This window comes from Puma concolor, chromosome F2 (assembly GCF_028749965.1).
Source record: "Puma concolor isolate L17-30 chromosome F2, mPumCon1.1.hap2, whole genome shotgun sequence".
In the NCBI taxonomy this organism is placed as follows: Eukaryota; Metazoa; Chordata; class Mammalia; order Carnivora; family Felidae; genus Puma; species Puma concolor.
Window position 1 is genome coordinate 63,196,836 of NC_141684.1, and position 27,428 is coordinate 63,224,263.

Below are 27,428 nucleotides of genomic sequence, written 5' to 3' on the forward strand. Positions count from 1 at the left end.
GAACTTACAGTACACCCTTTCATAACTATCACATTGGGAGAAGGAATCACATGGCCCCTTTTATAAGTTAACTAGGTTACAAGGTTTTACTGTATTCAAAATTTAAGTTTCAAGAAAATACAATTTGCTTCCCAGCATATCCAAGGAGATGACAAGTGTATGAAAAGGAAGGAGAGAGATTGTTCAATTTGAAGTACTCTGATAAAGAAATTTACGAAGTATTTTTAACTTAGTACCACCTACCTTTTTCAAACTATATACCTTCTCAAACCCTATGCCCCAAGAACATATGACTACTGGTTTCTCTTCCCCAAACAAATACTACAGTTCTTCTATTTCCAAGCCTTTTCTCAACATTATTTACTGTTTAGAATACCCTTCCTACCTCCATCTATCTGATCAAGTTCTATCAGTCCTTTAAGAATCAGTTCAAAGCCCTACCACCTTTAAGCTTTCCCAGATCTTCCCAGTTAATTTGATTCTCCCCTTCCCCCTTGCAATCCCACCACTTCAACTATACTTCTCTAGGATTTACCCACACATGCTTTAAAATAAGATAATGTATGTCTCCTTCCTAGTTATAAACCTCTAGAAAGCCAACTAACATTTTTAACACCCCCCCATATGTCTACAACAATACGTTGCACATTGTAGGCAGATGATAAATGATTGTAAATAAATTAACTGAACAGAATATAAAATATTTCATCTTATTTCTTGAAGAAGGGCTTTAACTTCAAGTCACATTTCTAAACATATCCACAAAGACAATTTTGTATCAGCAGCCTAGAACTCTTCTGAGCTCAACACATATATCCAACTGTCTATATATTTCTTTACCAGAATATCCCATAATCATCCTAATTTCAGTTTGTCCAAACCAAGTTCACTACCCAATCTCTGTTCCTCCTCTTCTGCTGGTGTCTAATGTCTCAAATCAAGTCACTCAACTTTTATATTATTTGTTGGGTCCATTCTCTGCCAAATGAAGAGCTTGGCAACGGATTAAAAGAACTTGAGATGGAACCCACAAAGGAAAGTCTAACTTAAAACAAAAAGTCGAGGGATAGAAGAATGGAGCTGCCCACAAGTCCCAGAAATTATTGTTCCACCATTTTCTCAAAGGTTGGCTGACTTTCCAGCTCAGGGATTTTAAAAAGGGAAAATGGAAGTAGCTTCCTGACTGAATACCCATTAAGTGATGGCTACAAATAAATAAAATTGGGAAGTTGAAAATGCCTGATGTGGGGAATTTTTATGATTCTTCCAAACATTTTTTTTAAAGGGCATATTGCCAGCCTTCCTATTACAAAGGGAATAATTTACGTGATTATTTCAGCAAAGGTTTTTGAAACACTTTTCCATTAAAAGTACATCTTTGAGACACAAGGCAAAGAAAATGTTATACATGATACAGGTGTGTCTTTCAAGAAATCTGGAATAGTAAACTAATAATTTGCAAAATAAATATTGTACAAATTAATAGCAGTCTTTTCTTCAGAAATACCCGCAAAAAAAAAAAAAAAAAAAAAAGTTAAACTGTGTTTCCTAAATTTTAGAACCACAAGCAACTACTGTCAATTTCTCATTTGTTTTGAAAAAGAAGTGGGCTGGGACAGTGGAGATGATCTAGATCGCTTTTGAGGTAGGGCTTACAGACGATTGTCGTAACTCAATGAAACTGGTCATAGGATCTGTGCATTTCCTTTCAGGTAACTTCTAACTAGATTTTTTTTTTTTTTTTAATAGGTAGCAGTGGTTAATACTGGGATAGTTAGTGCTGAACAGCTTAGAAAGGGACTCCTTATAGAGAAAATAACTCCCTTAGGTCTTAGGCACACAACTCCTCACGGCCGACCGAGGTGTCTGGGCAGGAACACGGCCCGCGGAGGGAGTGACAAGCTCCTTGAACGTGACCAGATGGGGGCAAAGCAGCAGACGCTGAGCGGGGGTTCATAGCTGTCACCTGGGCAAGTCTCCAAATCGTTTTTCATTTGTAAAGCGGCCATAAAAATAGCGCCTACGTCTTAATGTTGTGAGGGTTAAATAGTGTCTAGAGAAAGCACTCAGCATAGCAGTAAGGACGAAGTAAATATTAGCTGCCGCTATTATAAAAGATTCACAAGCTCCTTCTCCCTCACACACACACTCACACACCGCCATGGCCTAAAAACAACGAGAGGCCAGTGTTTTGTAACCAACCCCACACCTGCCTGCCCTTTGCTCCACTACAAGACTTCCTGGGTTAAAACGTCTCTCGACCACTGAGATGAACTCGCCTGTCTGGACACAAATCCCTGTGAAGGCACCAGGCTCTGTGACAGGCGACAGCGCCCGACGAGCCGGAACCCAACCCGGCCTCAAGAGGCCTCGAGCCACGCGCCTTCGCTCGCCCGCCCTCCCGCCAGTGCCGGCGCAGCCCGGGAGGCGTCCTTTGACCTCTGGCCCCGCCCCCAGCACAGCTGAGTTCTCCTCCCGTCGGGCGAGCGCTGCGTCAGCTGACTGCCGGCCCCGCCCCGAGCCTAGTCACCAGTTCCGCGCTCAGGTCTCCGCGCGTCGGCGGGTGGCGGAAACCGAGATGTCGACTATCCTGCAGCGCATCGAGCGGCTGTCCAGCAGGGTGGTGCGCGTTCTGGGCTGTAACCCGGGACCCATGACCCTGCAGGGCACCAACACCTACTTGGTAGGGACCGGCAGCAGGTAAACGTCCCTCTTCCTCTCCGACAAGCACCCGGGCCTGCGGGACACACGGAACTGGGGTTGCGACGACTGCTCGCCGGAGACGGAGAGGCTGTGAGCCGGCACCCTGGAGCTCGGTGACCTGCCCGGGCCAGGCTGCCCCACTCAGGACCACCGTCAGATGCCCCGATTCCAGCCATCCCCTAAATCACTGTAGTACCGGGTGATAGCCCCTCTAACTGACAAATAGCCGATGGGGGAGAAATAATGGAGGAGGGGGAACCTTCCTGTTTTTGAAACCCCACTTACTTTGCTTGGTGTTGAATGTCAGAGTGAGTGTATTTAAGATGTTGAGAAATTAGGATCGCCTAGAGTTAGTAATCCAGAAAAGCGTTTACTTTGCTCACCTTCTGCCTTTGACCTAGTGTTTTGCTCAGAGTATAACTTGCCCTTCACGAAAGTAGATTTCTTGTGCTGAGACCTTTTTCTTAATTCAGCAGCAGAGGGCAGGATTTTCTTGCTTGCAAATTGCTCAAGTCTAGAGCCCCCCCCCCCCCCCCCAGCTCTTGGGAAAGAGGAGCCCACTAACAGATTTTGGGTTTTGTTACTATTGTGTGGCCTCATTTAAGTTATTTTGTTGGTGGAATAACCTATCTGTATTTCTAAGATTTTTCTCTTATTCAGCTGCATTGTTTTAGTGTAATTCTGCAGAAGTGGGGAGGTGTTGTACTGCACAAATGTGCATTGAACAGTTTTTGTAGGCTTCGTCTTTAGTATATATCCTATGTAATACAAAATAAAAATAAGGTAATAGTTTTCCTTGAACCTAGAATTGAATCGTATATTTCAAGATGTGATTTCTAAAAACAGTTTAGTAAGAATAATTGGAGTTTTCATTTGAAGTGTCTGCTGTATTTGCTGAATGTTAGATAGAGCAGGATGAAAGGAAGTGGAAGTATTAAAGTCAGGAAAACAAAACTTAAGGAATCGGAAATGCTAAAGTCAGGAAAACAAAACTTAAGTTCAGAGTAACAAGGTAGGATCAAGTAGGTACAAAAGCTTTGCTTTGGGCTGCCTCCAGAACTAGAAGGATAGAAAATTCAGCAGAAAACATACCTCAGAGCTAGGATAGACTCTGTCTTGGCTGGGACTCCCTCACCCCAGGAAGTCCCTAGGCATTTCTTCTCTCTTCAACGTGTCATCTTAAACTAGTTCCCACGTCAGTACCATGATAAAATGGAATATAGTCAGAATTACCCTGAGAAGTCTCTTAGGAGGCACTAAGTTGGAGGTCGTGTACTATCTAACAATGAGTTCAGTGCAGCCTGCTTTTCTTCCAGCAATGAAGCAGATGGCTGGTTCTGTTTGAAAACCAGATGACGAAGTTGGCTTGCATTTAGGGGCCATGTTGTATGAAAAATACATACTGTATCTTTAAACACTGGAATCACTTTCACTGTAGCAGAGTGCTTGTGGTAAAAGGGACATAGAGAACCTGGAAGTGACTAAGGGAAACGTTCATAGTTTCCCACTTTATACTGCTTATGTTACCACTCACGTCAACTCATGGGGTGAAATGGCCAGTGGAATCGCTCATATATGACATATATATGACGAATTCCTACAGTGGAGCTAGAATAACGTGCAGATGATGTTACTCTACCGTATAAAGTAGAAGTCAGGTGGCAAGAGATGAATATTAATTTGGTACAAATAAGAGATCAGATATTGGTATCCACTTGTTCTGCACAAAACAGTTCTAAGATCACAGGTGGTGCTTATATCACCAAACCTAATGATATTTCTCCATTCCTATCTTACTTGGACTTCAGTACCTTTTGACACTATTGACCATTCCCTCGATTTACTAACACCACAGTCTCCTGGTTTCCTGTTACCTCTCTAGCTATTATTTCTCAATCTTCTTTATAGAATCAGCCTCTTTACCAGATCTTTAAGTGTGTGAGTTCCTCAGGATATAATCGTAGTTTCTCTTCTATTCTCATGCTATATTCTCTATCTAGGGGATCTTGTCTACTTCCTTGGCTTCACGTATTATCTATCCATTAATAGCTCCCAACGTTATAGCTCCAGTTTGAGTGAAATACAAACTTGATCTTCAGACTAGGATATCCAGCTCCTTTTCTTAAATCTCTACTTGGATGACACAGCCACTTGAAACTCAGTGTTTCACAAGCTGAACTCCTGTGCTTTCCACCAAACCTGGTCCTCTTCCAGTCATCCATATCTTGGTAAACAGAACCATCCCCACATTTGATCGGTGCAAATGCTTAGCACCCTCCCTGCCACTTCTCAGCTTCCTGCACACACTTCCATGCCATTTGGAGGATCTCTCCATGTCCACTTCTGTCACCCAGACTGCGCCAGTATGACTGTTCCTTACGCTTCTAGAAAGCCTAACTGGCTTCTCTGGAACTGTTTTTGTCCTTCTTTAATCCATTCTCCCCCATGTGGCAGGAATAGTATTTTCAAAATTAAAATTAGAAGGTCTTGCATTTGTGGCTTCCACTTGTCTCATCAACCTCATCTACAACCTTTCTCCATCCCAGCCAGATGGGTTGTATTCATTCTGCCCCCTGGCTTTCATGCAGGTTTTCCCCTAAGTCTCCCACTTATCCCTCTCCTCTTTACCAAGCTATCTTCACTCATCCTGTAGAGTTCAGGATGAACTCTTCCAAAATGTTTCTTCAAGGAAGCTGTCCCTGGCCCCTTAGACTATGTTAGGTTGACATAATGCACTGTGTTAGCACTCTATGCTTTTCATGGTCCTTGTCTTAGTGGGGAAAAAAATGATTTTTTTTCTTTTTTTTTTTGTTTTTTGTTTTGAAACTTATTGTCAAATTAGTTTCCATACAACACCCAGTGCTCATCCCAAAAGGTGTCCTCCTCAATACCCATCACCCACCCTCTCCTCCCTCCCACCCCCCATCAGCCCTGAGTTTGTTCTCAGTTTTTAAGAGTCTCTTATGCTTTGGCTCTCTCCCACTCTAACCTTTGTTTGTTTGTTTGTTTTTTCCCCTCCCCCATGGGTTTCTGTTAAGTTTCTCAGGATCCACATAAGAGTGAAAACATATGGTATCTGTCTTTCTCTGTATGGCTTATTTCACTTAGCATCACACTCTCCAGTTCCATCCATGTTGCTACAAAGGGCCATATTTCATTCTTTCTCATTGCCACGTAGTACTCCATTGTGTATTTAAACCACAATTTCTTTATCCATTCATCAGTTGATGGACATTTAGGCTCTTTCCATAATTTGGCTATTGTTGAGAGTGCTACTATAAACATTGGGGTACAAGTGCCCCTATGCATCAGCACTCCTGTATCACTTGGGTAAATTCCTAGCAGTGCTACTGCTGGGTCATAGGGTAGGTCTATTTTTAATTTTGTGAGGAACCTCCCACTTTCCCAGAGGGGCTGCACCAATTTGCATTCCCACCAACAGTGCAAGAGAGTTCCCGTTTCTCCACATCCTCGCCAGCATCTATAGTCTCCTGATTTGTTCATTTTGGCCACTCTGACTGGCGTGAGGTGATATCTGAGTGTGGTTTTGATATGTATTTCCCTGACGAGGAGCGACGTTGAGCATCTTTTCATGTGCCTGTTGGTCATCTGGATGTCTTCTTTAGACTTTAGAGAAGTGTCTGTTCATGTTTTCTGCCCATTTCTTCACTGGATTATTTGTTTTTTGGGTGTGGAGTTTGGTGAGCTCTTTATAGATTTTGGATACTAGCCCTTTGTCTGATATGTCATTTACAAATATCTTTTCCCATTCCGTTGGTTGCCTTTTAGTTTTGTTGGTTGTTTCCTTTGCTGTGCAGAAGCTTTTTAGCTTCATGAGGTCCCAGTAGTTCATTGTTGCTTTTAATTCCCTTGCCTTTGGGGATGTGTCAAGTAAGAAATTGCTGTGGCTGAGGTCAGAGAGGTCTTTTCCTGCTTTCTCCTCTAGGGTTTTGATGGTTTCCTGTCTCACATTCAGGTCCTTTATCCATTTTGAGTTTATTTTTGTGAATGGTGTAAGAAAGTGGTCTAGTTTCAACCTTCTGCATGTTGCTGTCCAGTTCTCCCAGCACCATTTGTTAAAGAGACTGTCTTTTTTCCATTGGATGTCCTTTCCTGCTTTGTCAAAGATTAGTTGGCCATACGTTTGTGGGTCTAGTTCTGGGGTTTCTATTCTATTCCATTGGTCTAGGTGTCTCTTTTTGTGCCAATACCATGCTGTCTTGATGGTTACAGCTTTGTAGTAGAGGCTAAAGTCTGGGATTGTGATGCCTCCTGCTTTGGTCTTCTTCAAAATTACTTTGGCTATTCGGGGCCTTTTGTGGTTCCATATGAATTTTAGGATTGCTTGTTCTAGCTTCGAGAAGAATGCTGGTGCAATTTGGATTGGGATTGCATTGAATGTGTAGATAGCTTTGGGTAGAATTGACATTTTGACAATATTTATTCTTCCAATCCATGAGCACAGAATGTTTTTCCATTTCTTTATATCTTCTTCAATTTCCTTCATAAGCTTTCTATAGTTTTCAGCATACAGATCTTTTACATCTTTGGTTAGATTTATTCCTAGGTATTTTATGCTTCTTGGTGCAATTGTGAATGGGATCAGTTTCTTTCTTTGTCTTTCCATTGCTTCATTATTAGTGTATAAGAATGCAACTGACTTCTGTACATTGATTTTGTATCCTGAGACTTTGCTGAATTCATGTATCAGTTCTAGCAGACTTTTGGTGGAGTCTATCGGATTTTCCATGTATACTATCATGTCATCTGCAAAAAGTGAAAGCTTGACTTCATCTTTGCCAATTTTGATGCCTTTGATTCCCTTTTGTTGTCTGATTGCTGATGCTAGAACTTCCAACACTATGTTAAACAACAGCAGTGTCGTGTTCCTGATCTCAGGGAAAAAGCTCTCAGTTTTTCCCCATTGAGGATGATGTTAGATGTGGGCTTTTCATAAATGGCTTTTATGATGTTTAAGTATGTTCCTTCTATCCCGACTTTCTCGAGGGTTTTTATTAAGAAAGTTTGCTGAATTTTGTCAAAGGCCTTTTCTGCATCGATTGACAGGATCATATGGTTCTTATCTTTTCTTTTATTAATGTGATGTATCACGTTGATTGATTTGCAAATGTTGAACCAGCCCTGCATCCCAGGAATGAATCCCACTTGATCATGGTGAATAATTCTTTTTATATGCTGTTGAATTTAATTTGCTAGTATCTTATTGAGAATTTTTGCATCCATATTCATCAGGGATATTGGCCTGTAGTTCTCTTTTTTTTACTGGGTCTCTGTCTGGTTTAGGAATCAAAGTAATACTGGCTTCATAGAATGAGTCTGGAAGTTTTCCTTCCCTTTCTATTTCTTGGAATAGCTTGAGAAGGATAGGTATTATCTCTGCTTTAAACGTCTGGTAGAACTCCCCTGGGGAGCCATCGGGTCCTGGACTCTTGTTTGTTGGGAGATTTTTGATAATTGATTCAATTTCTTCGCTGGTGATGGGTCTGTTCAAGCTTTCTATTTCCTCCTGATTGAGTTTTGGAAGAGTGTGGGTGTTTAGGAATTTGTCCATTTCTTTCAGGTTGTCCAATTTGTTGTTATATAATTTTTCATAGTATTCCCTGATAATTGCTTGTATCTCTGAGGGATTGGTTGTAATAATTCCACTTTCATTCATTATTTTATCTCTTTGGGTCATCTCCCTTTTCTTTTTGAGAAGCCTGGCCAGAGGTTTGTCAATTTTGTTTATTTTTTCAAAAAACCAACTCTTGGTTTCATTGATCGGCTCTACAGTTTTTTCAGAATCTATATTGTTTATTTCTGCTCTGATCTTTATTATTTCTCTTCTTCTGCTGGGTTTAGGTTGCCTTTGCTGTTCTGCTTCTAGTTCCTTTAGGTGTGCTGTTAGATTTTGTATTTGGGATTTTTCTTGTTTCTTGAGATAGGCCTGGATTGCAATGTATTTTCCTCTCAGGACTGCCTTCGCTGCATCCCAAAGCGTTTGGATTGTTGTCTTTTCATTTTTGTTTGTTTCCATATATTTTTTAATTTCTTCTCTAATTGCCTGGTTGACCCATTCATTCTTTAGTAGGGTGTTCTTTAACCTCCATGCTTTTGGAGGTTTTCCAGACTTTTTCCTGTGGTTGATTTCAAGCTTCATTGCATTGTGGTCTGAAAGTATGCATGGTATGATTTCAATTCTTGTATACTTATGAAGGGCTGTTTTGTGACCCAGTATGTGATCTGTCTTGGAGAATGTTCCATGTGCACTCGAGAAGAAAGTATATTCTGTTGCTTTGGGATGCAGAGTTCTAAATATATCTGTCAAGTCCATCTGATCCAATGTATCATTCAGGGCCCTTGTTTCTTTATTGACTGTGTGTCTAGATGATCTGTCCATTTCTGTAAGTGGAGTGTTAAAGTCCCCTGCAATTACCACATTCTTATCAATAAGGTTGCTTATGTTTATGAGTAATTGTTTTATATATTTGGGGGCTCCCGTATTCGGGCATAGACATTTATAATTGTTAGCTCTTCCTGATGGATAGACCCTGTAATTATTATATAATGCCCTTCTTCATCTCTTGTTACAGCCTTTAAAGTCTAGTTTGTCTGATATAAGTATGGCTACTCCAGCTTTCTTTTGACTTCCAGTAGCATGATAAATAGTTCTCCATCCCCTCACTTTCAATCTGAAGGTGTCCTCAGGTCTAAAATGAGTCTCTTGTAGACAGCAAATAGATGGGTCTTGTTTTTTTATCCATTCTGATACCCTATGTCTTTTGGTTGGTGCATTTAGTCCATTTACGTTCAGTGTTATTATAGAAAGATACAGGTTTAGAGTCATTGTGATGTCTGTAGGTTTCATGCTTGTAGCGATGTCTCTGGTACTTTGTCTCACAGGATCCCCTTTAGGATCTCTTGTAGGGCTGGTTTAGTGGTGACGAATTCCTTCAGTTTTTGTTTGTTTGGGAAAACGTTTATCTCTCCTTCTATTCTAAATGACAGACTTGCTGGATAACGGATTCTCGGCTGCATATTTTTTTCTGTTCATCACATTGAAGATTTTCTGCCATTCCTTTCTGGCCTGCCAAGTTTCAGTAGAGAGATCGGTCACGAGTCTTACAGGTCTCCCTTTATATGTTAGAGCACGTTTATCCCTAGCTGCTTTCAGAATTTTCTCTTTATCCTTGTATTTTGCCAGTTTCACTATGATATGTCGTGCAGAAGATCGATTCAAGTTATGTCTGAAGGGAGTTCTCTGTGCCTCTTGGATTTCAGTGCCTTTTTCCTTCCCCAGTTCAGGGAAGTTCTCAGCTATTATTTCTTCAAGTACACCTTCAGCACCTTTCCCTCTCTCTTCCTCCTCTGGAATACCAATTATGCGTAGATTATTTCTCTTTAGTGCATCACTTTGTTCTCTAATTTTCCCCTCATACTCCTGGATTTTCTTATCTTCTTCTCAGCTTCCTGTTTTTCCATAATTTTATCTTCTAGTTCACCTATTCTCTCCTCTGCCTCTTCAATCTGAGCCATGGTCATCTGCATTTTATTCTGCAGTTCATTTATAGCATTTTTTAGCTCCTCCTGACTGTTCCTTAGTCCCTTGATCTCTGTAGCAATAGATTCTCTGGTGTCCTTTATACTGTTTTCAAGCCCAGCAATTAATTTTGTGACTATTATTCTAAATTCACTTTGTTATATTGTTTAAATCGTTTTTGATCAGTTTGTTAGCTGTCGTTCTTTCCTGGAGGTTTTTTTTTTTGAGGGGAATTCTTCTGTTTTGTCATTTTGGATAGTCCCTGGAGTGGTGCAGGACTGCGGGGCACTTCCCCTGTGCTGTCTTGAATAACTTGCGTTGGTGGGCGGGGCCGCAGTCAGACCTGATGTCTGCCCCTGGCCCACCACTGGGGCTGCAGTCAGACTGGTGTGTACCTTCTCTTCCCCTCTCCTAGGGGCGGGATTCACTGTGGGGTGGGGTGGCCTGGCTGGGCTACTTGCACACCGCCAGGCTTGTGGTGCTGGGGATCTGGCATATTAACTGGGGTGGGTAGGCAAGGTGCACGGGGGGCAGGAGGGGCAGGCTCAGCTCGCTTTTCCTTCGGAGATCTGCTTCGGGAGGGGCCCTGCAGCACCGGGAGGGAGTCAGACCCGCCGGAGGGATGGATCCGCAGAAGCACAGCGTTGGGTGTTTGCGCGGTGCAGGCAAGTTCCCTGGCAGGAATCGGTTCCCTTTGGGATTTTGGCTGGGGGATGGGCGAGGGAGATGGCGCTGGCGAGGGAGATGGCGCTGGCAAGCGCCTTTGTTCCCTGCCAAGCTGCGCTCTGTCGTCCGGGGCTCAACAACTCTCCCTCCGGTTGTCCTCCAGCCCTCCCATTCTCTGAGCAGAGCTGTTAACTTATAACCTTCCAGGTGTTAAGTCCTACTTGCTGTCCGGACACACTCCGTCTGGCCCCTCCGCTTTTGCCAGCCAGACTCAGGGGCTCTGCTTTGCCGGCGGGCCGCCCCTCCGCCCCGGCTCCCTCCCGCCAGTCCGTGTAGCCCGCACCGCCTCGCCACCCTTCCTACCCTCGTCCGTGGACCTCTCGTCTACGCTTGGCTCCGGAGAATCCGTTCTGCTAGTCTTCTGGTGGTTTTCTGGGTTATTTAGGCAGGTGTAGGTGGAATCTAAGTGATCAGCAGGACGCCATGAGCCCAGCGTCCTACGCCGCCATCTTTCCTCCAAAAAATGAATTTTTGTGTAAGAAGAAACTTCATGTCTTTCCTCACTTCCACTCCCCACCAAACTAAGTGCAATGAAGGCTTACTCATCACTGTATCCCCAGCACCTCACACAGAGCTTTGTACATGGTGCAGTAGTACAGTAAATATTTGCTGAATGAATGAATGAGGGTTCTCTAGGTTTTCTTTTCATTTTCAGTACTATGATGCAAAGATTTCTGAATAACTGCAGTTGTAGCTGGTATTCTTCATTCTCATTAGCCTGTGTATGCCAAATAAATTTCCCTAAAGCATTACTAACCATCCTGTGATGCCCAGTACACAGGTATTTGGTAAACATTTGAGTGGACAAATAATAGCCAGATCTTCTGACAAGTGTTTCCGTGTTCCTCCTCTGCTCAAGAATCTCCAAAAGCTGGGGCACCTGGGTGGCTCAGTCGGTTGAGCGTCCGACTTCGGCTCAGGTCATGATCTCACGGTTCATGGGGTTCGAGCCCCGCGTCAGGCTCTGTGCTGACAGCTCGGGTCCTGGAGCCTACTTTGGATTCTGTGTCTCCCTCTCTCTCCCTGCCCCTCTCCCACTCATGCTCTGTCTTTCTCTCTCTCTCAAAAATAAATAAACATAAAAAAAAAAAAAGAATCTCCAAAAGCTGCAAGTTTAACCTTTACTATCAAAATTGTCACTCCCTTGATGGCAAATAGTATATCTTTTAATAGGAAAAGGCAGTCTAATGTAGCAACTAGAGTTAAGACTCTGTACCTAAATCTGGATCCTAGCTTATGACTTCGGACAAGACAGTTGACTCACTTAAGCTTCAGATTCCTTATTTGTGCAATGAGAGTTGAATAGTATCCACCTCAAAGGGTATTCCTCATATCCAAAGAAAATGTGCATTGCAGTTAGAAAGGTATGGATGCAATTATATTCTCTGCTAGAGTTTGTGACTCTGAGCAAGTTACTATATTACTTATATGTCTAACTTGTCAAGGCCTCAGTTTCTTCATCTATATAATGAGAGAAGAATCTCAGGATTGTTTTGATAATTAAATAAGATAAAAATAAAGCCACTGCTTCCAACAAACATTTATTCCCTAGTACATGCCACTATCTAGGTTCCAGCAAAGCCAGACAAGGTTTCTGTCCTCAGAGAGCTTAAATTTGTAGGTTGTGGGAGGGTATGGAGATAGGCAATAAATAAATAAACATGTAAGTATATAACGTGTCACATGGTAATAGGTGCTACGGAGAAACAGCAAGGGAAGATGGCTGGAATGTCATCAAAATTCACCCTGGCCCAAACCAGATTTATGTCACATTTGTTCCCTCCAGTGTTTACAGTCCTGGTTAATGACATACCAGTCATCTCACCTAGAAACCACAGAATCGTCAACTCTTTCCTTTCCCTTCCGACTCCAGTTGTTTAAAAAAAAAATCCTGTTGAGGTGCCCAGGTGGCTCAGCTGGTTAAGTGTCCAACTGTGGATTTCAGCTCAGGCCACAATCTCATGGTCGTAAGAGCAAGCACAAGTTGGGCTCTGCACTGAACATGAAGCCTGCTTAAGATTCTCTGCCTCTCTCTTTGCCCCTCCCCACCACATGCACGCACAGATGTGCGTGCACGCTCACTCTGTCTCCCTCAAAAAAAAAAATCCTGCTGATTGTGTCAATGTTTTTTAACCATCTCCTCCTTACGTTTCCACTGCCTACAGGACCTCGTAATGCATTCTTGGGCCAATATAACCATCTAGTTTCCCTGTCTCCAGAAGGGACAGTTAGAATACTATGTACTTGTGAAGTATGGCCACTGCTCCATGGAACTTAAGGTGTAGATAAAAGGCTGTGGACCACAAGGCCATTCATACCCCCCCCACACACACAGAAACACCCCAATCCTCCAAGCAGACAGTTTGTTTTTATTGGGTCTCTGGGAATAGGGTTAGGGAAACAAGCCATCCAATATAAAAGAGCCATACGGTTTCTTCCTGTCATTTACCCCATATTAATGTTCTGCAGAATGCTGAACTGTTTATCTGTCAACTGTTACTGTTTGTTTTCATAGCTCTTCCCACCCTCCACTAGTATAAACAGGATTTTTTGTCTTGTAAGAAAGGCATGGCATATAGTAGATAATTCATACAGTTATTATATTAATGAATGACTCAGACTTTTCATTAAGACTAATCTTCTCTCCCCCAATATAAATTAGGGAGGTGTTACTGTGAAGCAGCATAAATTAAGAAGTTTGTGAGCTGGTTCTTTAGTTCAGGAAAACCTCACAGAGAAAGAACATCATCCCATAAAATAGTGAGGAAGGACAAACAAAGTATAAGGAAGGTTCAGAACCACAAAGCCGAAAAATATAACAGGGTTGTCTAAGTCAAGAAATAAAGCAACTCAGGCATTTCCCCATGTTTCCCTCCTACCTTCATTTTTATGTGGAAGGGAACCAATGTAAAACTTGAGTGTAAGTTTTTATGTAGTGCAGAAGACGAGGTTTCTTTAGGAATACTGTTGAATCTAATTCTTCCATATCTATGAGACATTTGAGGATGTCATACAAGATCTCAAAGGGTGGATAGGAGCACCTGGATGGATCAGTCAGTTAAGCCTCCAACTTCGGCTCAGGTCATGATCTCATAGTTCATGAGTTCCAGCCCCCCATCGGGCTCTCTGCTGTCAGCGCAAAGTCTGTTTTGGATCCTCTGTCCCCCTCTCTCTGCCCCTCCCCTGCTCATGCTGTCTCCCTCTCTCAAAAATAAACATTAAAGAGAGAGTGCATAAAAGCACATTCTGGAGCCAGAATATCTGGGTTTGAATGCTGGTTTGGCCATTTATTTGCAGAGTAACCTTGGGCAAGTTACTTAATTTCTGGATATAATAATGAAATACCTATTTTTAAAACATTTTCTTAATGTTTATTTTTGAGAGAGAGACAGACAGTGTGAACAGGAGAGGGGCAGAGAGAGGGAGAGACGTAGAAATGGAAGTGGGCTCCAGGCTCCATGCTGTCAGCACAGAGCCCCATGCAAGGCTCAAACTCACAAACTGTGAGATCATCAGCTGCTGAAGTCAGAGGCTTAACTTACTGAGCCACCCAGGCACCCCATGAAATACCTATTTTAAATAGTTTTATGGGAGTGAGGTGGCCTGGGTGGCTTAGTCGGGTAAGCATCCCGTTTCGCCTCAGGTCATGATCTCGTGGTTTGTGGGTTCAAGCCCCACATTGGGCCCTGTGCCGACAGCTCAAAGCCTGGAGCCTTCTTCAGATACTGTGTCTCCCTTTTCCCTTTGCCTTTCCCCCCGCTTGTTCATGCGCACTCTCTCTCTCTCTCTCTCTCTCTCTCTGTCTCTCTCAAAAATAAACATTAAAAAAAATAGTTTCATAAGGAACATAATTGTTAAAATATGTAAAGTCCTTAGAACAATGCCATATTTAAGTGCTATGTAAGTATTCAATATTATTGTGCCTTGAACTTGCCAAGTTGAGACTCACATTTAACTATAGGTTTTGTTTTGTTTTGTTTTTTCTTTCTTTCTTCTTGAAAGAAAGAGCATACACACACAGGCTCTGGAGAGAGGCAGAGGGAGAGAGAGAATCCCAAGCAGGCTCCACAGTCAGCACAGAGCCCGACATGGGGCTTGATCCCACAACCCTGAGATCATGACCTGAGGGGGAATCAAGAGTCAGACGCTCAACCGACTGAGCCACCCAGGCGCCCCTATAAGTTTTTTTCAAAGAACTTTTCTTACAGTGAGATTACTGTGGTTAAGGCAAAGTATCCTTTAGTTGGTTTTTGAGGAGGTTGAAAGCCAAGCAATTTATGTAGTTTCTTAAATGTAATATGAATTATCTATGTGAGACATATGCTGATACTCTCTGTTCCAATTGTGTGATTATCTTCCATTTAATTTTCAGGAGAATCCTCATTGACACTGGAGAACCAGCAATTCCAGAATATATCAACTGTTTAAAGCAGGCTCTGACTGAATTTAATACAACAATCCAGGAAATCGTAGTGACTCACTGGCACCGTGATCATACTGGGGGCATAGGAGATATTTGTAAAAGCATCAGTAATGGTAAACAGAAAGCATTAATTGAGCTCATTGAGGAAAAGTACGTTTTCAGAATAATTTATTTCAGTTACATAATTATGTAAGCTAGTTGGTCATTTACTGAGTACCTTATATATTTATGTCATACTTTTAGAAGTTAATATACTTTAATACTGCCCCAATGTTAACAAAAGAGGAGAGGGAAAGTCCTGTTTTCTTTTTTTAAATTTTTTTTCAACGTTTTTTATTTATTTTGGGGACAGAGAGAGACAGAGCATGAACAGGGGAGGGGCAGAGAGAGAGGGAGACACAGAATGGGAAGCAGGCTCCAGGCTCTGAGCCATCAGCCCAGAGCCTGACGCGGGGCTCGAACTCACGGACCGCGAGATCGCGACCTGGCTGAAGTCGGACGCTTAACCGACTGTGCCACCCAGGCGCCCCGGAAAGTCCTGTTTTCTACTTCAGATCTCTTATCCCGCTTATTTTTCCCCTTTGCCCAATGATGAAGGTCGGTTTTAATTTTGTCTGTGTGACAGTTACTACTTCAGATCCAATAACTAACCAGTATTGAGCATTTACTATGTGCCAGGCACTGTGCTAAACGCGTTACAGGGAGCAGCTGTTTTTGTCCACGTTCTAAACCTGGTCTCAGGTCCTCTGTAACTTTAAGGCACTTACTGCAATACACTGAAATGCTGGTAAATTGCACTGATAATTCTCTGTACCTGAAACCCATTCAGAACTGACACTTTACTGTTTCTCTCTTTATTCCCCCATCTCGCCATCACACACAGATTCATTCATTCCTTCCTTTAACAAATACCCAAGTGACCACTATATCCAGACACTGTTCTTGGCACAAGGGATATAGCAGCGAACACCACAAAGGCTCTGCTGTCCCGAAGCCTGCATTCTAGTAGGGAAGGTAAATGGTAAATACATAATAGGTCAGATGGCGATAGGTGCCATGAAGAAAAAAATAAAGCTAAGTAAAGTAAAAGGGGAGAGAAGCCAAAGTGGTGGAAGGGCAGTGGTTTGTATCAAGAGTGGACGGGGAGGGGGAGTAAGCCATACAGTATGGCTGGCTGGCTGGCGTGTCTGAACAGATAGAAGGCATTGCAAGAGCAGAGATACTGGAATTGGGGTGTGCTTGGCAAGTTCAAGACACATGAAGGACAGAAGGTCAGGAGCATTCATTCACAAAAGGAATGCACATCTGCATTCAACTCATGTTTTAAATATTTTTAAGTGTCATCTTTTTTGGGCTTGAGATTACATTTGGGACACCAAGATATTTTCAGCCAGGGCACCCAATATCACCAGGCCCATTATTTAAAAACACTCCAACATTTGTTACCTTCTTAGCTCCTTTTTTTTTTTTTTCTGATGTTTTATTATTTATTTTTGAGAGAGAGAGAGACAGAGTGTGAGTGGGGGAGGAGCAGAGAGAGAAGGAGACACAGAATCCAAAGCAGGTTCCAGGCTCTGAGCTGTCAGCACAGAGCCCCATGAGGGGCTCGAACTTACAGTGAGATCATGACCTGAGCCAAAGTCGGACACTTAACTGACTGAGCCACCCAGTCTCCCCCTCTTACCTCCTTTCTTACAATCCTAGGGGACCGTATGCCATAGGAAATCATTATCTCTCAGTGTCACTTTTCCTCACCCTTCTCTTATCTGTCTACCCATTAAATTTTGTGAATTAAAAATCAATGCTGAAGGTTCTTGACTAGCTTTGGCCAACTCTTTTAGCATGAGGGTCAGTTTGAAATTTTTTAATGTTTATGGCCTACTGTTTCATAAATCAACCTCATTGAACTTGAATTTATATACATAAAGTGTGCCCATTTTAAAAGTATAGTTTGATAAACACCTTTGTGACCAATCCAGTCAAGATAAAGAACACTCTCATGCCCCTAAAAAGAGGTCCCCTGGTGCCTCTCTGCAGTGAGTCTCCCTCCAGCAGCCATTAATCTGCTTTATTTCACTATAGATTAGTTTTGCCTGTTTAAAATGTCACATAATGGGGGCGCCTGGGTGATGCAGTCGGTTAAGCGTCCTACTTCAGCCAGGTCACGATCTCACGGTCCGTGAGTTCGAGCCCCGCATCAGGCTCTGGGCTGATGGCTCGGAGCCTGGAGCCTGTTTCCGATTCTGTGTCTCCCTCTCTCTCTGCCCCTCCCCCGTTCATGCTCTGTCTCTGTCTGTCCCATAAATAAATAAAAACGTTGAAAAAAAAAAAATTTAAAATGTCACATAATGGGGGGCACCTGGGTGGCTCAGTCTGTTGAGTGTCTGACTTTGGCTCAGGTCATGATCTCGTAGTTCGCAAGTTCAAGACCCACATCGGGCTTGCTGCTGTCAGCGTAGACCCGCTTTGGATCCTCTGTCCTACTGTCTCTGCCCCTCCCCTGCTTTTGCTCTCTCGCTCTCTCTCTCTCAAAAATAAATAAGCATTAAAAAAATGTTTTTAATAAATAAAATGTCACATAATAGAAGCATACAGAATCACTCTCTGGCTTCTTTCACACAGCGTCTTGTTTTTGAGATTCACCTAGGTTTCATATATCAGTAGTTTGTTCCTTATTGCCTAGTGGTAATCCATGGTGGGACTATACCATGATTTGTTTATCCATTCACCTGCCAATGGACATTTGACCTATTTCTTTAAATTAAAAATTAAAAGTTTTGGGTTCCATATAAAATAATGAATATTTGTATAATAGATTACCTATTAGGTTGATTTAAAGAAAATTGAGAAGGGGCACCTGGGTGGCTCAGGTCATGATGTCAGGGTCGTGAGTTCAAGCCCCAAAATAAAGAAAAAAATTTGACACTGCTCTATAGCCACTAAAATTTTAATATTTTGAGAAGTAACTTGTTGACTTTCATTCTGAACTTTATTGAAGCTAGACCAACTGTATACAGACCTTGAGTTGCTCAGCACTGAAATCATACAAAGGTACCTTTCAGAATCTCCCTGCAAGAGTCCCATGTATTTCTTCATTCTCTAAATCCTTAATTACTGGCATTCTTGTTCCATTTTATTTTATTACTTTCTTTGCTCCATATCATTTTACTATTTTTGTTAACTATCAGATGGCAGAAATTTTTCAACTGCTTTATGATGCTAACAACCTGTGGTTTTACAGGCCACACCTAAATTATGAATGCCATTTATAAGACTTCTGTGACCAGGTGCCTGGGTGGCTTAGTTGGTTAAATGTCTTACTTCGGCTTAGGTCATGATCTCACGTGGGTTTGTGGGTTTGAGCCCCACATCAGGCTCTGGGCTGACAGTTTGGAGCCTGGAGCCTGCTTTGGATTCTGTGTCTCTCTTTCTCTCTGCCCCTCCCCTGCTTGCTCTCTCTCTCTCAAAAATAAACATTTAAAAATTTTAAGAAAAAAAAAGACTTCTGTGAGAAGATACAGTAACTTCGAAGCATCCTGCTTTCAAACGTTTAATATAAATCAGTGTATAATTTAGGAACTCCCAGTAGCTGGCAGGAAACCAGAATTTTACTAGACATGAGAACTATATAGCCCCAGCCTGCCCCAATATTTTGGTTTATTTTTAAGTAAATCTTACAAAATATATTTTGTAATCTGATAGCTGTTATTTTGCAGCTAAAGCTGGGTCTTTGCCGTTTATTTCCCATCCCAGTCTTAAGAGTCAAATGTTTGCTTCTATGCCATTCAGTTAGAATGTATTCTCATTAGAAGGTATTATAAACAATATCACTTGTATCAGCTTCAGTGATTAGCATTAACAATGATGTTATAAACCATTATTCGAACCTTAACAAATGACTGAGGGTTTCCCCCTGTTAAAATAATTATATGATTGATACAGAAAGTAGGTAAGTGGTTGCCAGGGGCTGGAAGAAGGAGAGAATAGGGAGTGACTACAGTTGGGTAAAGGGTTTCTTTGAGGGATTTTGAAAACCTTATAAAATTAGATAGCGGAGATAGTTATACAGCTCTTTGGATATACTTTTTTTTTTTTTTTTTTTAGTTTATTTATCTTGAGCGAGAGGGAGAGAGAAAGAATCCTAAGCAGGCTCCGCGCTATCAGTGCAGAACCAGATGCGGGGCTCAAAGCCACCAACTGTGTGAGATCATGACCTGAACTGAAACCAAGAGTCAGATGCTTAACCAACTTAGCCACCCAGGCACCCCTGGATATACTTTAAGGACACTGAACTGTACACTTTAAAAGGATGAATTTTATACTATTGAATTATCTCTCAATAAGCTTTTTATTAAATACAATTATTATTATATGATTGCTTTCAGCATGCCCTTCTCCATCCTGCCTATATAGATTGTTAATTTGAGGAGGACATGTGTTTTCATATTTGCACGTAACTTTAAAAACTAACACAAAGTTATTGTACGACATTTGTTTTATAATTTTGAGATAACGGTGAGTTTTTTGGAAGGATTGTGTACCAAAGGTCTCATAACCAGAAGAAATGTAATACCTCTTCTTCTCTACTGAAAGACAAAATTATACAGATTAAAAATAAACACATACCAAAAAACCTCCCCATCTCACTCCAGAATGAAGACAGCCTTATTATGTAATGCCAGTTCCCAGAATAGCATATTATTTTTTGCTTCAGCCTCCAAGATACAAAATAGTGGAGTTTGGGGCTGGAGAGGGAAGGTCTGGTCCCAGTTGTTTTATTTTTATTACATTTGCAGTATTTCTATCTCTTTTCTCTTCCATTCTAGCCTGATTTCTGTGCCTTGTCAGTGTTTCCCTGAATGTCTTCTTCTCCATGTTGTCCACTGCTGTCACCTTAGTTCTGACACCTAGTCATCCCCTCCTGGTCTTTCTGATCTCTTCCCCTCCATTGTCCCACCTAGAGCTGCCATATTGATCAACGGGTTAACATTATTTCATTTTCTTTCCAAAGAGTGTACAGTGGCCACATACGGTAAAGTTTAAATTCCTCTATTCTGTGAAAGGCAATATAAGGCCCTCCATGGTCTGAGCGCATCTAATCCCACTTTATCTCCGCTTCTCAGCCAGTGTTTTGCATTAGACAGGTTGGTAGACGCACGTGGTCATCTCTGTGCTTTTCCAGATGCTGTTCCCCTTATCTATAAGTCCTTCTCAGTACCTTTTCCCAAATTACTCATCCTTTACGCCACGCTTCAAGTTATATCAAGTCTATGAATTTTTTTCCTAATTGTTTCTTCTTTCTCTTAACTAGCATTGCATTTATGAGCTGAATTGTCCACGTAGTATTCATTAAATGAGACCAAGGATAGTTCTTTAATTATTTCTGGTTTGTAAATTTTATGTCCCCAACTGTGACAGTTTTTAAGCATCTGGATGTCATGGTGCTTCTATTCACTATGTATAGTATACCGGTTAGATAATTCACACTCAGCTATTGATTGGTTAATTGATTTTCTTAACGTCAGTGAGAGGTCCAGTATGGGTTAAATTTATTTTAACAATTTAATATCTTAGCCCCGGGTTTGAGGCTTCCGTTCAACATTCACAGAAAGAACACTGTGCTCTCATCCTTTTATTATTAAGTACTGCCATGATGCCATGACTACTTCTACTCTATGTTAAGACCTAGATAGAAAGAAAATTCTCAGGTACTGTATTACTGCCTCTTCAACACCCATCTTGATAGCAAAACTAGCTGAGATTATGAAGAACTACTTTCAAACTTTTGTATAAAATAAGGGTGATTAGAAAATCTCAAGGGCGTTTATGTAGACCTAGAAGCACATGAAAGAATAAAAAGCTCTTTTGTTGGGATAGAAAAAATACTATTCCAGAGGTAACGCTGCTATAACCCATCATTTACTCTTGTCTCTCTCTTAATGTTAGTATTTTTTGCCGTCATGCACAGTGTTAGTTCTATGAAAGCTGATCTCTTAAAAGGCTGAATTGTCATTGAAAGTATGACTTAATCTATTTTACATGTTTTGTTACTAGACACTGCCTATTGCATTAAAAAACTCCCACGGAACCCTCCAAGAGAAGAAATTATAGGAGATGGAAAGCAACAATATGTTTATCTGCAAGATGGAGACATGATTAAAACTGAGGGTGCCACTCTCAGGTCAGTAAACATCCTTTAGCCAGGGAAGGGGGGAGGAGGTTATGTATGTCTTATAAAAAGTAAATAGGGGAAGATTTCTGCATATTTGCTTATAAGAGTGAAGAGTATCTCAAGAAGGATATAAAAGATCTGATAACATTGGTTACTCTGGGAAGAAAAACCAGTTGCTTGAGAAATAGGGGAAGAGACTTTTCACTCTATCTACCCTTTTAAAATTAATTTGTTTGAATTATAGGATTACCATTTTTTAATAAAATTTAAATTAAAAAAATAGATCAGCATTTCCTGCCAGAGTGGTTTAGAGCTCTCAGTCAAATTAAGGACCTTCTCATGCTGTCAGTTCCAAAAGATGATCCGTACCTAAAGTAAATACATTTTAGGCCAGACCCGTAATCTCCCATAACCTAAGTGAGATTGAAGAGTTGTTTCAAACTCAGTAGTTTAAAAACCGAACTACTGATGGTTCTCCTCTGTCCCCCATGATCGACTTGCTTTCCGACTTCAGAACACCTATTGCTCTCAGCACATAAGATTTTAATTTTTCTTCTAAGATGAAAGCTGGCTCTACTTCACCTTTATCGCTCCCCCTTTCCCCACCCACCACATCTAATGAGGTTAGTTTTTACCTTAAAAATATTTGTCTATTCTGTCCCCTTTTCTTCGTGTCCACCACCACTGCTTCTTACTTAATATTTCTGTCTCCAGGCTCCCCTTTTCAATCTACCCTTCACACCCCATGTCACTTGAAACCTTGAATAACTCTCAACTGCATACAAGATCATGTTTATTCTCCTTACCATGTCACTGTCTGGCCCCAAACCACTTTCCTGGCCTGAATTCTACCACTTCCTTGTAAACACAATTAACCGTATCCAAATATTCCAACTTCAGTTCACATGTTACTTACCCAGGCAGAATTAACTGCTCCTTCCTCTAACTTTCATATAACTTGTATTTTATTATAGTAATTATTGAGTTGTATTGTAATTTTTGTGTGTGTGAGTAGGTATTTCCTTAAACGGTAATAAACCCCTTAGGTTCACAGTGTTAGTTAATGACAGTTGCTGTAATAAACCAATCCCAAAATGTATGATGGTTCATACATGAATTAAGTTTTCTTCCCAGTCACATAAAGTCCAGAAAAGCTTCCTGATTTATCCAGTGCCCCCTGCCCCTGCAAATAATGTTTCGGATACCTTTCATCTTACGACTCCACCATCCTCAATAGTTGGTTTTCAAGGTCACCTTGTTCACCTCAGTCAATCCATTGGGTTGTAGAGAAGGAGCATGGAAGGGATCTTTCATGGGAGGCTTTCACAAACCAGACCTTTTGTTACATCGGCTGTAAATTCAGTCATGGTGGGCCACTGCTGACTGCAGGGAGGCTGGAAAAATGGTTTAAATTCATGCCCAGGAAAAAGAAGAAAGGTTTGATGATAAGCTGGCTATTCTCTGACACAAGGCAGATACCAGATTCATCTTCAGATCCTCAGTCCCTGGCACATAGAAGGCACGGAATATTTACCAACACATAGTAAATATCTACAAAGAGGGAAATAGATGAACAGATGAATGAGAAAGAGAAGATGAAGAACTAGGTATCCGGGCCCTCTTTCAAACCAGTGTTCCCTTTTTCCTACTATGCCATTGATTTATAAATTTAATTCATAAACCATACATTTATGGGCAATTTTCTAAAAATGCTCTTGTTGGAAATACGGTAGTATCTCCTATAATTTGTTCATGATACCTAAGGATAATAAACATTACATTACTACTTCTTCAGGGAGTATTCTCAGCAATGATGAATTTCCCCCATCACACAGTAAGGGTCTGTCTCAAAGGCTTGGGAACCATGGTACTGGTTTATTAGTTATTACAGAATCATGGATATTAGATTTATACCTAGTTTGCAGATTGAGAACATTTGGTCCCAGGTAACTAATTACCACCCATCTGCCATGAACAGACCATATCTTTTTAAGCTTTTTATTAAAGTATACAAAAAGAAAAGTGTACATATCATCAGTGTGCAACATGGTGAATTATTACAAACTGGACAAACCATGTGAGCAGCACTGGATCAAGTGATGACAGTATCAGTGCCCTAAAGCCTCTCATGTGCGTGCTTCGTGTCACTGCCTCCCCCTCACTTGAATGTGATCTTAGATTCATGGGGTGAATTGATGCCAAAGCCCTCGATATTATCTGAATTGCATTTAATTTTTCACTGAATTCTGATTAAGATGAATTATGGGAATCTATTTTAAGATCTGGGAGGTAAATGAAAAGAATCAAAAAAAGTAGACACACTTTTTAAAAATGACTTAGTAAATAACCTTTGCACAAAAATCTAATTATACCAGAGTTTGATTCTCCTTTTTTTTTTTAATGTTTATTTATTTTTGAGAGAGAGAGAGGCAGAGCACAAATGGGGAAGGAGCAGAGAGAGGGAGACACAGAATCGGAAGCAGGCTCCAGGCTCTGAGCTGTCAGCACAGAGCCTGACGCAGGGCTCGAATTCACAGACTGTGAGATCATGACCTGAGCTGAAGTCGGACACTCAACCGACTGAGCCACCCAGGCGCCCCAAATTATACTAGAATTTGAATAAAACATTTAGTTTACTGATGACACGGTTTCCAATTTCCATCTTTAATAAAGTTAGTAAAACCCAGTTTTAAATGTTAACGAGAAGATTCGTTAAGCAAAAGTTCCATAAACAGAAGATTAAAATCTACTTAAGTCCTCAAGTACTTCATGTCCAGTTGATCTGGTCTACTTGCCAATTTGGGGGGAGAAATACAATAGAGATAGAGACAAGACCCACCAAGAACCCTTTAGTGAAAAAGAAGAAAGCAGGTGTTTCAGTAGGATTTGATTCTGAATATAACCTTCAAGAATTTTCTAGTGACCTAAATTCAATTTCTCAAAGACAAGTCAGTCTGACAGCTTTTGTTACCTGTTCTAAATCTTTTAAATCTTCTAAATCCTTATAAAGTCTGCTGTATCACACAAGTGGCAGAACTAGATAAATGTGGCACCTGATGAATGGGAAGGCCACAGCTGCAGTCCCTCTGATCTGTGGCAAAGCACCTCTGATGTCATCTCCTTTCCTCCCCCTGCCTATGTGAAGTGAATTTTAATACCGTTTTTATGCAGATGAAAGCATTTGCTGCCCAGGTGACTGGAGAACTGGAATTTCTGATCCCCTAATTTAAGAAATCTTATTGCCTTGCTTATCAAAGAAAACCATTACTGAGTTCAGGAGTAGGGAATGGGAGGGAAAAAGAAAGGATGCATTGCAAGCACAGTGACAGATAAGACAGTCCGCAGACTCTGAAAAAGAGTGCTTCTCCTGATCAATTTTTGTAGATAAAAAAAAAAAAAAGATTGGGGTTCTGTTTATAAATGCATTGGATGTGTGATTGTTCATAAGATTGTCCATAAGATATCAAACAACCCACACATGTTTATAGCTGTGAAAATACGCCTCCCGGAATTATTTTCATGTTAACATTGAACCAGACAAAAGAGATGTCTCCGTATCACTTTTTACTTTCCCTGCCCCAGACCTGGAGCCAGCCATGTCTTCAAGAACCCTGACTTCATTAAGTGGGAAATGGTATTTAGAAACAAAGAACTAAGTGTGAGGTGTGCTCATTACTACCGGAGTATCATTACTTCTGGGCCTTTCATGGAGCTAGAAAAAAAAAAAAATGAATTCATAATGATTCCTCAGTTCAGATGAGAAACAACCCAAAACCTTAATTCCCTCATTCATATATATTTCTTCCTTATCCCACAGTAAAAACCTTGCTTCTCAACATCAATTTACTTACTTGTTTATACTATGATACAATAAACACAAAATAATCTCAGAAACACGGTAACCTTCACACTGCCAAAAATAAACCTATTAAGCCAAGTTCAAAATCCTTCCAGTTCTTTTAATCTTGGGATATATTCTATTAAGGATGTATAATCTTAGTACTTAAAAGTTACTGGAGTTAACATTAGTATGGCTGTTATCTATCTGATGCATAGTAAGATTGGCTTCTTTCTGTATTCAATGTTAATGTTTTCTTTCACCTTTTATTTAGTTTCATGTTTAGAATATATTAGCTTAAAAGTTAAAACCAATAAAAAGTTACTATCAGAGACTTCTTGCTTGTATCTTTGTTCCCTACATCCTACCTGCCTACCCCTATAGGCAACTACATTCATTCATTTTATTTATCCTTCTTTTCTTTTTACAAAAATAAGGAAATAGATACATTTTCATTTCCCTAACTTTCTATACAAAAGAGCAATTATCAACACTCTTGCACACTTTGTTTTTAAGAGAAAAGCATCTGTTAGCCTTTAATGAACCTCCCTCCACATGGCTTCAAGCTACCAGGACACAGCCCCCCCCCCCACCACACACACACACACACACACACACACACACACACACCCTTAATCTTCTGCTCAGCTCTCCCACTGTCACTGTGTCTTCAAGGTGACAGGCTGTCTGGGGAATTTTCCCTTCCCCAAAACTTTGTAGTACCCCGATCACACCACGCCAGTGATAGGAGCAGCTCCAGTCTTATTCTTGGCAGCATGTACCCGTGTCTGCCCACTGGCTACAGTCCACAGTTTATCAAGGTTTACGGTTGGGCAGAAGCCCCGGTTCCTCTGTCGTGATGCCTCATATCAACTTTCCCAAAGCAAGCTGTATGATACTTGTCAAAGTCGGTCCCGTGGTGATGCATGCCACCAGCATTATCCCAGCCTTCTGGGCGCTTCCGTGCTTACTGATGGGTCTGTGGCTGTGGCTCCCGTGGCCCTGAAATTTCCAGGTCTTCCTCAGTCTGGATGGCTGTGTGGAAAAGGTGCTTGGTGATAAGGCCAAATGGAGACAGGGCAGGGGGAGAGCTTACCCAACTGTGAGGGGTCTGTAGGCGGAGGGAGGTCAAGGATCTGCTTCGTGGCACATTCAGCAAAGTTGATGTTAGGGGCTGGCCCAGGGCCACGCGCTCTCATCAGGGCAGTGCGGGGTGCCGGAGTACAGCTGCCTGTGTGTCTCCGGGGTCCAAACGCCAGGCCAGACATGCACCCGCAAGCTCCCAGAACCATACCAGCCACCTCGTCCTGAGGCCCACCGCGCATGGCCTGAAAGACCGGGGTGCGACGCCAAGTAGACTTGGCAGCCTGTACCAGCAACAAAGCAAAGCATGAAAAGAACCACGCTTTGCTCTCTTTTTTTTTTTTTTATCACTTGACCGTATATCCTGCGGATTACTCAATATCAGTTCATAGAGAGTTTCATCTTTTTTTTTTTAATTTTTTTTTTTTTAACATTTATTTATTTTTCAGACAGAGAGAGACAGAGCATGAACAGGGGAGGGGCAGAGAGAGAGGGAGGCACAGAATCCGAAACAGGCTCCAGGCTCTGAGCTGTCAGCACAGAGCCTGACGCGGGGCTCGAACTCACGGACCGTGAGATCATGACCTGAGCCGAAGTCAGACGCTTAACCGACCAAGCCACCCAGGCGCCCCTCATCATTTTTTTTGATGGCTGCTGCATATATTCCATTGTGTGGATGTACCACAATGTGACCACAGTGTCCTATGGATGGGTATGGGGTTGTTCCTAATACTTTGTTTTTATAAATAGCGTGATGAATAACTTGTATATATCTTTTGTTTTTGTGAAGGTATATCTTCAGGGTAAACTTCTAGCAGTGGGAGCGATGGGTCAAAGGGTTATGTAATTTTGCTAGAAAATGCCAAATTCCCTTCACTGTGGGCTTTACCGTTTTGCTCTCCCACCAGCAACTCACGAAAGTGCTTTTTTCTCATAGTCTTGC

At 41.5% G+C, this 27,428-nt stretch overlaps 2 protein-coding genes and 1 pseudogene across 2 annotated transcripts in view; 1 reads left to right on the forward strand and 2 right to left on the reverse strand.

Moving 5' to 3' along the window:
* The window catches only part of XKR9 (XK related 9), a 39,344-nt gene extending 36,913 nt beyond the window's left edge, over positions 1-2,431 (reverse strand). Inside the window, exon 1 of the mRNA XM_086695682.1 lies at positions 2,280-2,431. The gene's annotated coding sequence lies outside the window, so the exon portion shown is untranslated. The remainder of the gene's footprint in view (positions 1-2,279) is intronic.
* A 68-nt stretch (positions 2,432-2,499) lies between these two features.
* The window catches only part of LACTB2 (lactamase beta 2), a 32,910-nt gene continuing 7,981 nt past the window's right edge, over positions 2,500-27,428 (forward strand). Inside the window, exons 1-3 of the mRNA XM_025922615.2 lie at positions 2,500-2,700; positions 15,342-15,505; positions 21,447-21,573. Of these exons, the coding sequence (XP_025778400.1) occupies positions 2,579-2,700; positions 15,342-15,505; positions 21,447-21,573 (413 nt within the window). The 5' untranslated portion in view covers positions 2,500-2,578. The remainder of the gene's footprint in view (positions 2,701-15,341; positions 15,506-21,446; positions 21,574-27,428) is intronic.
* On the reverse strand, positions 21,902-26,727 carry LOC112859647 (large ribosomal subunit protein uL15 pseudogene; annotated as a pseudogene).